Source organism: Podarcis vaucheri (assembly GCF_965113315.1).
Source record: "Podarcis vaucheri genome assembly, chromosome: 17".
Classification (NCBI taxonomy): Eukaryota; Metazoa; Chordata; class Lepidosauria; order Squamata; family Lacertidae; genus Podarcis; species Podarcis vaucheri.
In genome coordinates, this window is record NC_138755.1 from 8191014 (window position 1) to 8206787 (window position 15774).

At 47.9% G+C, this 15774-nt stretch overlaps 2 protein-coding genes across 5 annotated transcripts in view; one reads left to right on the top strand and one right to left on the bottom strand.

The window, feature by feature from the left end:
* RLN3 (relaxin 3) overlaps positions 1-15774 on the top strand; it is an 82386-nt gene that overhangs the window by 42421 nt on the left and 24191 nt on the right. Inside the window, exon 3 of one of the 2 annotated variants that reach the window (XR_014215020.1) lies at positions 4933-4952. The exons of the other annotated variant lie outside the window; for it this stretch is intronic. The gene's annotated coding sequence lies outside the window, so the exon portion shown is untranslated. Of the gene's footprint in view, positions 1-4932; positions 4953-15774 lie in introns of those variants that run through there. 2 annotated transcript variants of the gene reach the window in all.
* Positions 5437-15774, bottom strand: part of PALM3 (paralemmin 3) — a 43405-nt gene continuing 33067 nt past the window's right edge. For 2 of the 3 annotated variants that reach the window (XM_082205394.1, XM_082205395.1), the window contains exons 6-8: positions 12451-12481; positions 11062-11169; positions 5437-9112 (exon numbers count right to left, since the gene is read on the bottom strand). In XM_082205394.1, the coding sequence (XP_082061520.1) occupies positions 6834-9112; positions 11062-11169; positions 12451-12481 (2418 nt within the window). In that variant the 3' untranslated portion in view covers positions 5437-6833. The remainder of the gene's footprint in view (positions 9113-11061; positions 11170-12450; positions 12482-15774) is intronic. The other variant, XR_014214988.1, reaches the window with a different exon arrangement.

Consider the following 15774-nt stretch of genomic DNA (forward strand, 5'->3'; position numbering starts at 1 on the left):
AAACCCCAGAGAGGCACTGCAGATTATACAGAGCTAGATGAGATGTATAACTTGCTGTTGAAATGGAATACTCAGGATGAAACGGTTAAATCTTCAATGATTAAATGGGCACAGGATGTTGGTCATAATATTATGTTTGCTGACTGGGAACAGTTGTGGACCACAGGTATGAAATTCACGGCATGTAATGCCTTAAGAGAGAATATTATGAAAATGATATACAGGTGGTACATGACACCAGTCAAGCTTGCAAAAATCTATCATTTGCCCGATAATAAATGTTGGAAATGTAAAGAAACTGAAGGTACATTCTTTCACCTTTGGTGGACGTGCCCAAGGATTAAGGCTTTCTGGGAAATGATCTATAATGAAATGAAAAAGGTATTTAGATATACCTTCCTGAAGAAACCAGAGGCCTTTCTCCTGGGCATTGTCGGCCAATTGGTGTTAAAGAAGGACAGAATTTTTTTTATGTACGCTACAGCAGCAGCAAGAATACTCATCGCAAAGTATTGGAAGACACAAGACTTACCCACTCTGGAAGAATGGCAGATGAAGGTGATTGACTACATGGAAATGACCGAAATGACTGGCAGAATCCCAGACCAGGGAGAGGAGTTGGTGGAAGAAGATTGGAAAAAGTTTAAAGAATATCTACAGAAATACTGTAAAATTTACGAATGTTAAACGGACGTTGGATGGAAAATAAGTGGTGTTGGTAAAAAGATTAAGAAGAATATGTAAATATAGACTGATAATGAGGGAAAATGTATTTTTAATATAGGTTAAGATGCTGAGTAAGGTTAAGTGATAGAGGGTAAGGATTTGCTGAACTGAATATCTGAACTGGAGTACAAAAAGGGAGGTGTGAGGAGCTCAAGAAACTAGTGATGAAGTATAGGATATGAAAATACTAATCTTTTTTCTGTTTTGTTTTTTGGTGTTCTTTATTTTTTTTCTATTCTGTTACTGTTTTTTTATTGTGTACCTTTATGTGTTTTGCTTTGTATTTTCTTATTGTTGTGGGGGTTTTTTGGCTTTTGTATTTTATGTTTAAATTTTGAAGCTATTAATTGTTCAATAAATATTACATATATATATATATATATATATATATATATATATATACACACACACACACACACACACACACACACAGAGAGAGAGCTAGATGGGCCAGTGGTCTGATTCAGCATAAAACAGCTTCCTGTGTTGTCCTATCAGTGTATTCAGCTGGTTCTAGAAGCAAACCCCGCACAGCTGTAGCCCCAAGGCAGCAGAATGCCACAGTGCCAAAGAGGAAGAATTACTGCTTGCTTCTGGGAAGGCCATAAATCACCAACCACCACCCTTTGGGTGGGGTCTGGTTCCCATGCCCAAGTGTAACTGTTACTTTGACCTTTCGTTAGGGTTTTTTTTAAAAAAACGTTTTGGTGGGTTTTTTTTAAAAGATTTGCTTTGGTTTGGTTTTGTGTCTTGTAAGCTGCTTTGGGAGTTTTTCCTCTTGCAAAGCAGCATGGACGTACATTAAAAAGGTGCCTTGTGCTTAAGGCAGTGGGGTTAGGAAACACACCTGAGAGGTGCTCCCTGGATGGATAAAGCAGAGGTGGAGATTGAATTGGGGTGGCCTCCCTGTCCATGCAATGGACAAGTGTATTTCACACTTGATGGAAACACAGCTAACACAACTTGCAGCCAAGATCACCTGGAAGATGTCTATGCAAGATGGTGTTGTTACCAAGAAAGGTATGGAAAGGGGGAAGCCTGCAGTTACACCCCACCTGTTACATGGTGCTTCTGTAAAACAGTCACATGCTTTCTTGTAGTAACTTTTGGCAGATCTGGTTCAGGTTTAAAAGGTGCAACAACTCCCTTCCCCCCACTAGGGGGCAGGAAAGCTCAGGGTGCTCTGGATACTGACAAGTTACAGCTGCTTTATCAAGTTTTTTTGGGGGGTGGGATATGTTTGGTTTTGTTTTTAAATAAAAATCTCTCCCTTTATGCCCCCTCCAAGCCACTGGATTCCTGTTTCATTGCTTGTCTTGTGTATTCTGCAATGACCTCCCCCCCTTTCCAAATTTGTGTGTGATTTCTTGCAGCCTTGCATGCCTCCGATTTCCTTTGCACCCATTTAAGGATTGATCAGAAGGGAATTGGCCCAGGTTTCCCAGTGCAGGCAGAGTTGGGGGTGACTCTTCTACAGCCCACCTTTGGGCAGCTGTATGAAGTCCCCTCTTCCCTTGAGAGCAGCTCCCCTTGCCTGCTCTCCTGTCTCCCTTGTAGTAGGTTTTGTGGATCTGAAAGAGGCAGCTTCTTTCTGTTCAAGAGGTGGGTATTATCTGAGCATCCCTTAGTTATGTGTGTGACGGATGCTTCTGTACACCCACTTGCTGCTACCTGCACGATCAAGGCAGCTTTAGAGCCCACTGAGTGCAGTTGTGTATGGTTGTGTTTCCTACCTACAACTTTTAGTGTGCGGATTTTTGTATCTGACACACATTTCTCCATTTTGAGGTCTGTTTCCCTACGAGCCATGTAGAATTAAATAAACATTCATCCCCCTGCCAAAAGAGCTGCTACACTTCACTTGCCTTGGGGCTGATTCAGGCCATGGGCTTTTGCTGTGTGTTTGTACCAGTGTTTGCAGTGGTAAATATCATAGAATCATAGAGTTGGAAGAGACCACAAGGGCCATCGAGTCCAACCCCCTGCCAAGCAGGAAACACCATCAGAGCACTCCTGACATATGATTGTCAAGCCTCTGCTTAAAGACCTCCAAAGAAGGAGACTCCACCACACTCCTTGGCAGCAAATTCCACTGTCGAACAGCTCTTACTGGATGATATGATGATGTTTCAAGCAGAGAGGAACGTTCAGCTCTCCCCTGGCTGTTGTGTGTTTACAGTCAAATCTCTTTTTCACGCTTTTATACACCCACTGCTTAAAATATGCCTTGCATCAAAGCTGAAGGAAAACTTCAGAATTTAGTTATAGTGGATCCTTTCCGAGTTCCTTCCCTGGCTTACAGGACAGAGGATGGGGCAATGGTGCTTGGAAGGTCTCAATTTTACTGCTATTTCATAATCATGGATGCCACACAAAGAACCTCTGGTACTGTAAAGGGTGGGGGTGCCATTTGTGCCTGAAATCCCAACACCAACACAACATGTTGTTCAAACTACAATTCCCAGAATGCCTTTGCAATTGACATAATGCCTGGCTTGCCCCGTATGTCCTGATGTGACCCATTTGACCAGCTATCGATCAGAGGTATTCCAGCAGCCTCTATACTTGTGAAGATGATCTGCTTTGTAGACATAACCCCAGCCCCAGCCCCAACCCCACCATGAAAGGACTCTCCCTTTAGTGCTGCCATCTGTAAGAGCTCGGGCAAAAAGTCGCTCCTTGCCTGCACACTTGTAATGGTTTATGGAGAGGGTGGTAGAAAGCAAAATTATTAACAATAAAATATTGACAGTTGTGTTCCTTTGGAATGTGGTGTTCCAAGCAACGGCTTTCGTAGTGTTTCACAGTTGGGCAGTAAGAAGAAGCGGGTGGTATGGGATTGGGAACCAGGGTTCTAATTTCCCCAACAGTGTTTACTCTAGATCAGGGATGGCCAGCTCCCAAGAGACTGCGATCTACTCACAGAATTCAAGACTGGCAGTGATCTATCCCCTTTTTGGGGGGTTCAGGTCAAAGTTGTCAAGCGTTTTTGGGGGGTGCATGCTGAGCTTTTCTTAGGGGAACCAAACTTTTTGAGCTTCTTTGGGGGGAGCTAGTGATCTGCCACAAACGTCCAGTGATCTACCGGTAGATCACGATCTGCCTGTTGGAAGTGCCTGATCTGGACAAATGACACTTCTTCTCCTTTCTGAACTGCCCATGAGAAAACAGCCCGGCTCAATCCTTTGGTCGAAATAAAATCATGTTGCTTGCTTTCTGGGGCTGGCAAGGCCATTGAGCGCTCTGCTTCACTGGGCACTGAACAAAGGCTTCACCCGATCACCCGAAATCTGGCCTCATACTAGGGCTGCCTTTGGTGCCAGCACAAAGACAGAAGCATTACATGAAACCTGCAGGGCAAATAACGCCAGGAGTAGAAACCTTAAGCCCGGATAAGGCAACAGGAAAAGCCAATAGAAGAACTCTGGATGCTCTGATCCTTGCACTGATCCACCCCTATTCTACCACAGAAGCTTGGGTGCTCTTGAGACCGAGATGAGTGGCCCAGGAGTCGACCCAGCTGACAGCTCACTGGCCTGGCTGCAGGTATCGGGGCAGGTTCACTCACCTGCATGCATCTCTTAGTAGATCAGTAGATCAGAAGCACTTCCTTTGGGGTTGGGGAGGTTGCATATGCACTGCATGGCACCATCTCCTGTTGGCACACCTGCCCCAAAGCTTTGCCCCACCACAGCTGTCCTCCCTACAGGTGCTGCTTAACACAGAAACACCAAGCCTTTGCCATGAGTCTGTGGCCCAACATCACCTCGGCAGCTTTTCCTCGACTCCTAGATATGGAAGAGAGCTTGGGGGGGTCACCAACTCCAATCCTCAACACAAAACATTTTTGCAAATACAGCCTCCCCACATGGGCATAGCTGAACAAGTAAATAAATAAAAATACTTAACTAACAGACCAATTGCACTGCAGATACCTCGGTTCTGTATGGCACCAACAATGCCTGCCCCCCCCCAATAAATCCTGGCTATACCCATGTCCCCCTGCCAGCATCTGCTGAAATGCCTCCTCTCGCCTCTCAGTATGCAAGTATGTGGGGAGCTGGAAGTGGGGCTAGCTGGGAAGGCCTTTAGGACAGAAGTCAAGGGCCTAACTTGCTAGAAAGAGCAGGAACATTGCGACGGAAGCCAGACGTGGGTGGCGGTGTGGTCTAAACCACTAAGCCTCTTGGGCTTGCTGATCAGAAGGTCGGCGGTTCGAATCCCTGTGATGGGGTTAGCTCCTGGTCCCCTGTCCCAGCTTCTGCCAACCTAACAGTTCGAAAGCACACCAGTGCAAGTAGATAAATAGGTACCGCTCCAGCGGGAAGGTAAACAGCGTTTCAGTACGCTCTGACTTCCGTTGCACCAGAAGTGGTTTAATCATGCTGGCCACATGACCTGGAAAGCTGTCTATGGGCAAATGCCAGCTTCCTTGGCCTGAAAGTGAGATGAGCACCGAAACCCCATAGTCGCCTTTGACTGGACTTAACCATCCAGGGGTCCTTTACCTTTGCCTATTTAGGATAACCCCAGAACCCCCAATTGCCTGCCTGTGTTTCCTGCCCTGACATCTGGGTCATGCTGTTCCTCTAGCTGTGGTTGTTAGTAAAAAGATGCTGGTAGCTGGAACATCCCTGCGGAGCAGCCCTTTGCCAGCTCCAGAGCACCAGTCCCATTTCCTCACCCCAAGCACAGCCAGAGGTCCTGCTCGTCATTGCATCTGACTTTAATTGAGACTCTTCCAGCACTGCCCAGGAACTGACCATGTAAAAGGCTCTTACTGACTTTGGTAGTGGCCCTAACAGAAGTTAGATAATTAGAATTAAAAACAAAGTGCATAGAATAAACAGTCATGGGAAGGGTGTGGGTGGTTGTGAGGAGGAGGGCTGGGGGTCCCTGTACCCTGGCTAGAGCAGAGACCCAGTGGCTGTGATAGGAATGGGGCGGGGGGAGGTCCACAGTTAGGAAAGGTCTCTCAGTCTGTCCTTGTGAAGGAGAGCATTAAGTCTGCACCACGTGAGATCTTAGCTGGGAGGCCACATCCAAGCTGAGAGGGTTCCAGCAGCCTCTGGTCCAGAGTCTCTCTGTATTGCCAGCTCCTGCTGTCCCAGAGTCCTCTTGTGCCCAAAGTGTCACAGTGCTGATTATTTGCTGCAGAATCCATCGTGGCACAGCTGGGGCACCTCAGCCTACGTGCAGAAGGCAGTACGAAGGGAAGAAGGTATTGCTCAGTGTCTCTGGAATGTGCCCAGACTGATTTTGGAGAGTAATGCCAAGCTGGCAAGAGGGATTCAGGCACATGCGGAGAGTGGAGGTGTCAAGAGTTCTGCATGCATAGGTGTAGCTCTCGTATCCAGCCCAATGCGAGTTATGTACAAGCATGTGGAAGCAGATGTCTTTTCGTACTGGCACATGAAACCATGGGGCGTGAACTGATGCGCTGCAGGCCAACATGCAAGCGGATATGTGACTGTATGTGCCTGTGTATGCATGTTAACAACAGCTGTGCATGGATATGTGCATTCCAACTACGCAAATTTACACAAATGCACACCCAAATGGGTGTGTGCCTGGGGGAGAATGCATACACAGGAAACATAGGCGGAGGGAACATGTTGGTGGAGTCTATGCGTTAGTGCATGACAATGCACGGTCAGCAATGTGGACCCATGTTGCTAGTGTGCAGAGTGTGCCTGCTGCAATTGTGTGGGTGCATGTCCATGTGTTAGTGCCTGCGTGTGACTATGTCATGTAGAGACAAATTTGGAGCCTCCCAAACAGCTAGAGCATCAGATTTCTCTCCCTCCTGTTCACCCACTCCAGGGGAACATGGAGAGATAAACATGGAGAGGCAAATCCACTATTTGAACAAGTCCTCTGTTAGAAACCCTCTAGGGGCTCATCTCCACAACCAGAATTCGTCTCCTCCAAGGGAGTGTGTGTGTTTGTGTGTGTATGAGAGAGAGAGAGAGAGAGAGAGAGAGAGAGAGAGAGAGAGAGAGAGATACCTACAGTAGACTACTGGCAGGGCATGTTACCAACTTCAGAGCCTGCCACTGGGACCAGATCCACAACTCCTGTTCCTGAGGAGGGCATCCTAGCCAAGCTCACATGACTGAGCAGCACTGGCATGACTTCTGCTTGCGCCTGCTCTGCCCCTGCTCTGGGTCTTCCCCTTGCCGGGGTGCCGTGGGCTGGAGCTGGCATGAGGAGGCAGTGTTGGCAGAGGTGGTGGTGTAGGTTGGGGCCTCCTGGTTTGTGGCTGCCTGGAGTTTTAAGATCCCCGTCTTGGGCTGCATGTCTCCGACAGAAATGTCCAGAGCATCTGCTGAGGCCTCCTGCAGCAGAGGTTGCTGTTCAGCATGGAGATTTTCCAGGACTTCCTTCGCCTCTTCTGCTGCTGAGGCCAGGCTGGCACCTCCACCTTCTTTCAGCTCCTGGTTCCCCACTGATACAGTCTTGTCCAGGAGAGGCTGGCCAACGTCCTGTCTGGACAAGAGCAAAGCATCTGGAGCCATTGAGTTAGGGGATGGGGCTTGGCCTGGCATAAGGGGCACTTCTTCCAGCTTTTCTGGAAGAGGCTTTTCAGGTTCCTGAAGAGAAGTTGCCTGGCCCTGCATAGAGATTGGCACCTGCTCCATTAGCATGGGTTGAGCTTGGCCCTGAGGTGACCCTTTAGCTTCAAGGAGACGAGGTGAGGTCTGGCTTGGCAGGGATGCCTGCGTCTGGTCTGTAAGGCATCCTCCCGCCTCTTGCAGAGAAGAAGGGGCTGCACCCTCCAGAAATGTTGGGTTCTGGTCCAGAAGAGCTTGTGGGATCGGATCTGGTACAGATGCTGGAGACTCCCCTGGAAGTAAATGCTTACCTTCATCCACAGGGAGTGGGATCTGGCCTGGAAGAATGATGTCTTCCTCTGGCAGAGAAGGGATCCAGGCCTCTGGAGCTGTTGGCATTTGATCCTGCAGAATAACTGGAATCTCTTCCAAGGACAACCCCTCTGCTTCTTGAAGGGAATTTATTTGATCAGGCAGAGAAGTGAGCTGGTAGGGGATTATGTCTGGAATGGATCCTTTAGCTTCCACCCCAGAAAGTTCCTGGTCCTGTGAAGTTGTCGATATCTGAAGCGATTTCTCTGTTCCATTCAAAGAGGACGGGATCTGCTCTGGCAGAGATGTGAGCTGGTCTAGTAGAGGTGACAGGACCTGATCTGGCAGAGCAGCACTCTGTTCTTGTAGAGATGTTGGGATCTGGTCCAGAGGTTTCCCGTTAGCTTCATGTAGAGGCGATGGGATCTGGTTCTGCAGAGAAGTGACCTCACCCTGCAAAGAGGATGGGTTCTCTTTTGGAGAAGAGGAAGGATGGTCCTGCAGAGATGGTGGGGCTGGATCTAAAAGGGACTCTTGCTGTGGGGATGGAACTGGGGCTGAAAGCAGTTCCTTCCTTTCTTGCAAAGGAGCAGTCTGGTCCGAAAGAGTGGACAGGCTCTGATTTGGTAACAAAGGCTCTAGGCGTGAACCCTCCATTTCCTGAAAAGATGGAATCTGGTCTTGCAGGGGAGGAGGAATCTGTTCCTGAAGTGTCACTGGAACCTGGTCTGGCAGAGCTGATGATGATGATATGACTTCATCTAGAAGTGGCATCTTGGCTTCTTCCAGATCAGGGATCTGGTCCAGCAGAGGAAGCTTAGGCTGGTCCAGCCATGACCCCAGGCTCTCTCCGCTTAGATTTTCCTGTCCCCCCATCACTGGCTCCGCATGGCCAACTGCTAGGCCTTGGGCAGGATCCGCCTCTTTGGCACCCTGTTCTGGGAACTCCTTCTGCCCAGCTCCCATCAGTTCTGCTTCCTTGGCCAGGGAGCCCATCTCCAGCTCTGCTTCTGCCCGCCACTTGGGAGAATCAAGGCAGCTATTCTCACCCTGCGGTGCCTTAGAGGGACTCTGATGGTCCCAAGAAGTGGGAGACTCTCCCTCTGGACCGTCACGGCTGCCCAGTTCACTGTCCACCCGGCTTTCTGCAGCTCCAAGGGCCTTCACTGAATTCGAGGCACTGCAAAGGTGGTTTGGCTTGCTCCCTTCTTCACCCTCATTCCCTAAATCAGGGTGGCCCTCCAAGTCTTCCTCCTTCCCAATGGAGCTCTGCTTCTGCCCAACAGCATCCATGCTGCCCACTTCCTGGCCCAAGTGGTCTCGGATGACCATCTCCTCCACTGCCAGCTTTCTTGGGCAGTTGGGAGAGGCGTCACTGAGGCCCAAGCTCTGGCAGGCCAGTTTCACGTCCGGAGCAGCTTCAGCACTTCTCTGTGGGGGCTGGACGTCCCCACCTTCTTCAGTCATAGGGGTCACATCGACTTCTGCCTTCTCAGGACTGCATTCACTGCCCAACACACCTTTGGAGGAAAAAGCAACAACGTTATCTCAGGCACTCAGGTCCTCTGATTTCCCAGTACAGTGGACGCTCAGGATATGAACGTGATCCATGCGGGATGCACGTTCGCAACCCACGTCTGTGCATCTGCGCATGCGCAGGTTGCAATTCGGCACTTCTGCGCATGCGCAAAGTGCAATTTAGTGCTTCTGCGCATGCGTGACCGCCAAAACCCAGAAGTAACCTGTTCCAGGTTTCGGCGGTCCGTAAACTGGAAAAAAAACGCAACCTGAAGCGGCTGTAACCAGAGGTATGACTGTAACACAAAGAAGCAAAGCTGGACAGGAAGCAGTATAATATTCTCAATAAAATAAACTACAGCTCCCATCAATCCTAGCCAGCATGACTAATAGTCAAGGAGGAGGAAGAGTTGTAGGCCGGAGGGCCAAAGGTTAGCGACCCACCATAAGACACAGTTACTTATATAAAGAGGTTTTGTGCCGAGTCCATTGTCCAGAGTCTAAATTGACCAAACCAGAGATGAACTTTGAAAGGGGTAGACAAACAAGGACACACGCACTTTGCATAATTCACCCTGCTTTTCCCAGTCATGGGGCGAGACAAGAGGCTATGAAGTGATTGATATAGACCTCTGTTGTGATTCCATGGAGAGGTTCCTCCCCCCCCCCCACATTTCAAACCTTAACATTTGCATCCCCAAACCTGCTTTTTAAAGGAAAACTCTGATTTTCAGGATTTCAGCCAAATGCTCTCCTACTCAATACCAAAGTCCATGTTTGCAGAAATTTGCTTCACCCCATGCTCCACTGGAATGCAAACCCTTGGAAATTGGGATGCAGAAAGGGGGGCAGGTATGGGGAAGTTGGTGAAGTAAGGTTTAAGAAATAAGGATTTGAAATTATACATGTTTGTTTATGTGTTTGTCTGTTTGTATTGTGTATTGTTTGTGTTTATATAAATTGTGGAAAACCAATAAAAAAATTTTATTAAAAAAAAGGAATGCAAACCCTTGAGTCGAAGGGTTTGCCTCTGGTCCTCCTGGCCTGATCCCTCACCCCTGCGGTGGAAAAACTCAGCCCCAGGGGCCAAATATGCCCCTCCAAACCTCTCCCCCCCTCTCTCTCTGGCCCTGGGTACTCTCCTCAAGCCACATCTCCCCAGCCACACCCAGGATGCATTTTCCTTCGCAGGCTCCTGGAGCATTTCTGCCCAGCAGGAAAATGTCCCATTGCTCAGATAATGTCTCTTCCTGGCTGCACGGAGGGCAGAAAGGAGTGTTTGAGCAAGTGCGGCAACTCAGCACACCAAGGCAAACTTTACATGAGTTACTTGGCCCAGGTTTGCCTCTGGCTCTGCCCATCACCTTGCCAACAAAGGTCTGTATAGTTAAAGCCATGGTTTTCCTAGTAGTGATGTATGGAAGTGAGAGAAGGACCATAAAGAAGGCTGATCGCCAAAGAATTGATGCTTTTGAATTATAGTGCTGGAGGAGACTCTTGAGAGTCCCACGGACTGCAAGAAGATCAAACCTATCCATTCTGAAGGAAATCAGCCCTGAGTGCTCACTGAAAGGACAGATCGTGAAGCTGAGGCTCCAATACTTTGGCCACCTCATGAGAAGACTCCCTGGAAAAGACCCTGATGTTGGGAAAGATGGAGGGCACAAGGAGAAGGGGACAACAGAGGACGAGATGGTTGGACAGTGTTCTCAAAGCTACCAGCATGAGTTTGACCAAACTGCGGGAGGCAGTGGAAGACAGGAGTGCCTGGCGAGCTCTTGTCCACGGGGTCACGTAGAGTCAGACACGACTAAACGACTAAACAACAACTGCCCACCACCCGCCTTTGGCTCCCGAGAGGTTGCGCAGGACGGAAGGTGGCCCTCAGGCTAAAAGAAAGCTCCCTCTCCAGCTTACTCAAGGGCAGGCCTTGCCAGTCTCCAGCACCCACCTCCTCCTGGCATATCTCCATTCTGCAGCTTCTCTTGGGCTGTTCCTTGCAGAGACCTCTTGGGTGGAACAGGAGCCAACTCGAGCCTGGACTCAGGGTCACTTCTCTCTGCAAGGAATTCATGGCCACATTCAGATGAAGTTATCAAGTCCTCTGAGAAGGGTGTGTGAAGCTTGTGAGTCATAGGTCAGAGGGCAAAGCCTGGTGGGGGTAGGAGACAGCAGCACCTGGTGGCAGGTCAAGGGGAAAAGGTATTTCTCTGTCTTGGCAGTTCAGCCTGGACCCTTGTGGATAATGTGGGCAGAGGTAACAGGCGCTTTCTATTAATATTATACTATATATATATTAAGGGACGCGGGTGACGCTGTGGGTTAAACCACAAAGCCTAGGGCTTGCCGATCAGAAGGTCAGCGGTTCGAATCCCTACGACGGGGTGAGCTCCCGTTGCTCGGTCCCTGCTCCTGCCAACCTAGCAGTTGCGGCGCTCATCTCGCTTTATTGGCCGAAGGAGCCGGCGTACAGCTTCCGGGTCATGTGGCCAGCAGGACTAAGCCGCTTCTGGCGAACCAGAGCAGTGCACGGAAACGCCGTTTACCTTCCCGCCGGAGTGGTACCTATTTATCTACTTGCACTTTGACGTGCTTTCGAACTGCTAGGTTGGCAGGAGCTGGAATCGAGCAACAGGAGATCATCCCGTCGCGGGGATTTGAACTGCCGATCTTCTGATCGGCAAGTCCTAGGCTCTGGTTTAACCCACAGGGCCACCCGCATCCCTTTTAAAGGTGGGCTAGAGGTTGCCTAAATGACAAGGCTTCCAAACTTGAGGTTACAGAAGGCAAAGAAGAAACAAGCTTGGAACAGGCTGGAACACGTCCCAGGGCTGTTTCATTATCTGAATGCCCTACAAGGCTGTACCAACAATCTTGAATAGATAAAGAAACAATACACACACACAGAGACACACAAACATGGATCACAACTGTGCTCATTCCAAGTTACTCTGTCCTCTGAGCCTGCCCTTTTAACACAAATAGCTGGCTGGAGATCAGATTTCAGTCCAGCAGGTGTGGGACTTTCAACACACAACTGGGAAAGTAAATTGCAGAATACGCTTGGGGAATAGGGGGCCCACCTTCCGCCTTATTATGTCCGCCAACTGGGCTGCAGAAAACAAGACAGGATGAAGTGGAAAGCTGTTGCTGAAAGCACAGCGGGATGTGAATTCATAGGTCCTGGGTGGGACTGAACCAGTTGACCTGCATAGTTCAGAAGATTGCAACTGCCAGTTGTGAGATTCCCATTCATTCCAATGAAGCTTGTGCAGAAGAACTGCCAGGCAAATTGCACCCACTGTGATAGAGGTATCCCGGCAAATAGAGAATGACTCACCTTCTGGAGGAGAGGAAGAGGTCCCATCAACCTGAAAGCAAAAGAAAGGAACTTCATGGCAACAGTCTCCAAAGAGATCACTAGTAAACATTTTATTTTATTTTTAAACTGAGGTGGCTTTTGCTCATTCTCAAATTCTTATTTATTCAACATGTTGATTCTTTGTCTTTCCTCCAAAGAGCTCAGAAGAGCCTCCATAAGGATCTCTCTCATTTTATCTGCACAAAAATCCCGCAAAGTATGAACACAGGAATCTGCTTTATACAGTGGTACCTCGGTTTACAAACTTAATTTGCTCCGGAAGTCCGTTCTTAAACCAAAACCATTATTAAACTGAGGAACACTTTCCCTAATTAGGCCTCCCGCTGCCGGTGCCCTTCCACCATTTGGCTTCTGTTCTTAGACAGAGGTAAAGTTCACAAACCGGGACACTACTTCCGGTTTTGCGGAGTTTGTAAACCGAATAGTTTGTAAACAGGGCTGTTCTTAACCCGAGGGACCACTGTACTGAGTCAGACCACTGCCCCTGCTTAGTATTGTCAAACTCCAAACTGACTAGCAGCCTCTCCCCAAGGCTTCAGACAGGAGTCTTCTTTCCCAGCTCTACCTGAAGATTCCAGGAAGTGAACCTGGGACCTTTTCCACACAAACCTTGTGTTTTACCACTGAGCTAAGGCCCTTTCCCAGGTTAAAGCAATGACTAAGACAGAATACAGTGTTTGCACAATGCTTTTTAGCCAGTACCTGTGACATCACCAAGGCATCTCTTCCTCCAATCCCTGGAAGAATTTTCTGCTTTAAAAATATTTCCATTAAATTTAAAGCGTTAAAATTGGGATGTGGAAAATATGGAAACAACAAGGAGAGGCAGGACTGAGATGTGGAGATATGCTTCAGAGGTCCAGACTATGGGGAGCCCCGAAAAACAGTGGCGTAGCGTGGGTTGTCAGCACCCGGGGCAAGGCAAGTAATTTGCGCCCCCCTAACCTGTGGATTTTAGCACTCGAGTCTCTTCCACTAGAGAGCTGCGAGTGCGAGCGCCCCCCCAGATGTTGCGGCCGGCCCCCCCTGCACCCCCCACGCTACGCCACTGCCGAAAAATCAACAATTATAATTTGGATTACAATTTGGTCTTTTTTATTTTAGTTTTTTTATTTTAATTGGATTATGATTGGATATATTAATTGGATGTTTTTTATTGGAAAATTAATAAAAATGATTAAAAAATATTTCCATTAAAAAAATAAGAAGTACAAATGAGCATTTAAAGCACATGCTTCTTTATGGCTGCAACTGCATGCCATTACCTGGAAGTAGATTCCACTGAACTCCATGAAACTTACTTCAAGGTAAATTCTGTGAAACTCCTTTTCAGCTGAGGTCAAAAAGCCCCCAACCCACCCCCATTGTTGACCTTCTGGCACTTACCACATGCTTTTTTAAAAATCCCAGTAGGTTTCTTAACTGAATTGGGATTTTATAGTGTCAGTTTATTGCTAGGTCCATTGTATTGGGTCCCTAGCACTCCGTTTAGAGATGATGGTGATTAAGCATTTCCAAACTGATGAACTAAATAATAAATAACAGGCAATGTCTACTTTCACACTGTAATGTATGATGACGAAAACGATGGCACTCAGGGCTCCTTGGGGAGGAGGGGTGGGAGAGAAATTTAATTGACTTAATTTTTTAATAACATCCACCAATTCACCATAGCTGCCTTGATCACCACCCCCTCCCAGTAACTTATTTTTTGGGGGAGGAGTGTTTCCACTCCCACAGAGATATCCCTCCCCTCTTCTTTCTGAACACCTCATATAGCCTGGCCTGTGTGTGGGTGTATGAGTGTAATTCAACAATGGGGGCCCGCCCCCCTCCAAAATAAACTGAGCCCACATCCTGAGAGGAGATGGCTCATCTGTGTGAGAAACAATAAACCAGAGGAAGTGAAAGGAAGGAAGGAAGGAAGGAAGGAAGGAAGGAAGGAAGGAAGGAAGGAAGGAAGGAAGGTGTCAAGCGTATTGGTGCAGAGACATTATCACAGGTTCTGACTGAGATCCACATCGGGGCTCAGAATGGAAAACAGGTTTTGCTTTCCTCTAAAATGTGTATTGTGGCTCAGTTGCTGGAGTCTTCTGAAGACATTTGCACTCAATCAGGGGTGGGAAACCTGCTGTGGCCTTTCTGATGCTGTTGAGACTCCAACTCCCATCAGCCCCAGCCAGCAAGGTCTATCGTCAAGGATGATGGGAAGAGTAGTACAGCAACATCTGGAAAGCTGCAAGTTCCCCATCTCTGTTGCTCAGTGTGATCCTAAGCAGGTTTGCCCAAGAGCACTTAATCCATTGGAACTTCCTTCCTTTGGGACTGCTGCAAAAGTCAGAAAGCTATGGCTACTGGGCATACAGGTATCTCTCAGTCTCTGGGAGAACCTCTCTAGTGGCACAATATGGTCTGGATTGTATAGCCTGGTCTACGGGGCCTAGTTCTGCTTTTGTGGCAATGGGATGAGATGAGGTCCAATTCTATAACAGATCAGGATCCCCCTTTGAGCCTTAGGAACCCTTCACTTGGGCAAAGGAAGAACTGGGTAGCCAGGTAACAATGCCACCCAAGGCCTGAAGAAGTGAAGGTGAGACCCTCAGGGAGGTGCCATAGCTCACTCATTCCTCCAGTTAAAGGATCTTGGAAACAATGCTGTGATTTGCTGTCAGGCAGCATCCTATATTGCTGACCTGATCTTATGTAAAAATAAAAAAATTCCTTCCAGTAGCACCTTAAAGACCAACTAAGTTAGTTCTTGCTATGAGCTTTCGTGTGCATGCACACTTCTTCAGATACCTGAAGAAGATACCTGGTATCTGAAGAAGTGTGCATGCACACGAAAGCTCATACCAAGAACTAACTTAGTTGGTCTTTAAGGTGCTACTGGAAGGATTTTTTTTATTTTGACTATGGCAGACCAACACGGCTACCTATCTGTAACTGATCTTATGTAGGTTGACTTAAGTAAGCTCCAGTGACTCACTCTTTCTTTCTTTCTTTCTTTCTTTCTTCTCTCTCTCTCTCTATCTCTCTCTCTCTCTCTTCTTTCCTTCCCTTCCTTCCCTTCCTCCCAGATTGCATCCAAAGTCAGAAGGTTTGTGGCTGCTTGGCAGACAGAGCATCATCATTGCAATCCAAATTGCATATCATTCACCTGGACTTGGAAGGGGCCAAATTACATTTCAAAATAACACCCACGTGGTATTGTGTTTTGTTTTTTTTAACCCAATAATATCAACAGGACACCTCATCTCTATATGGAAAATTAAGTTTCTCACT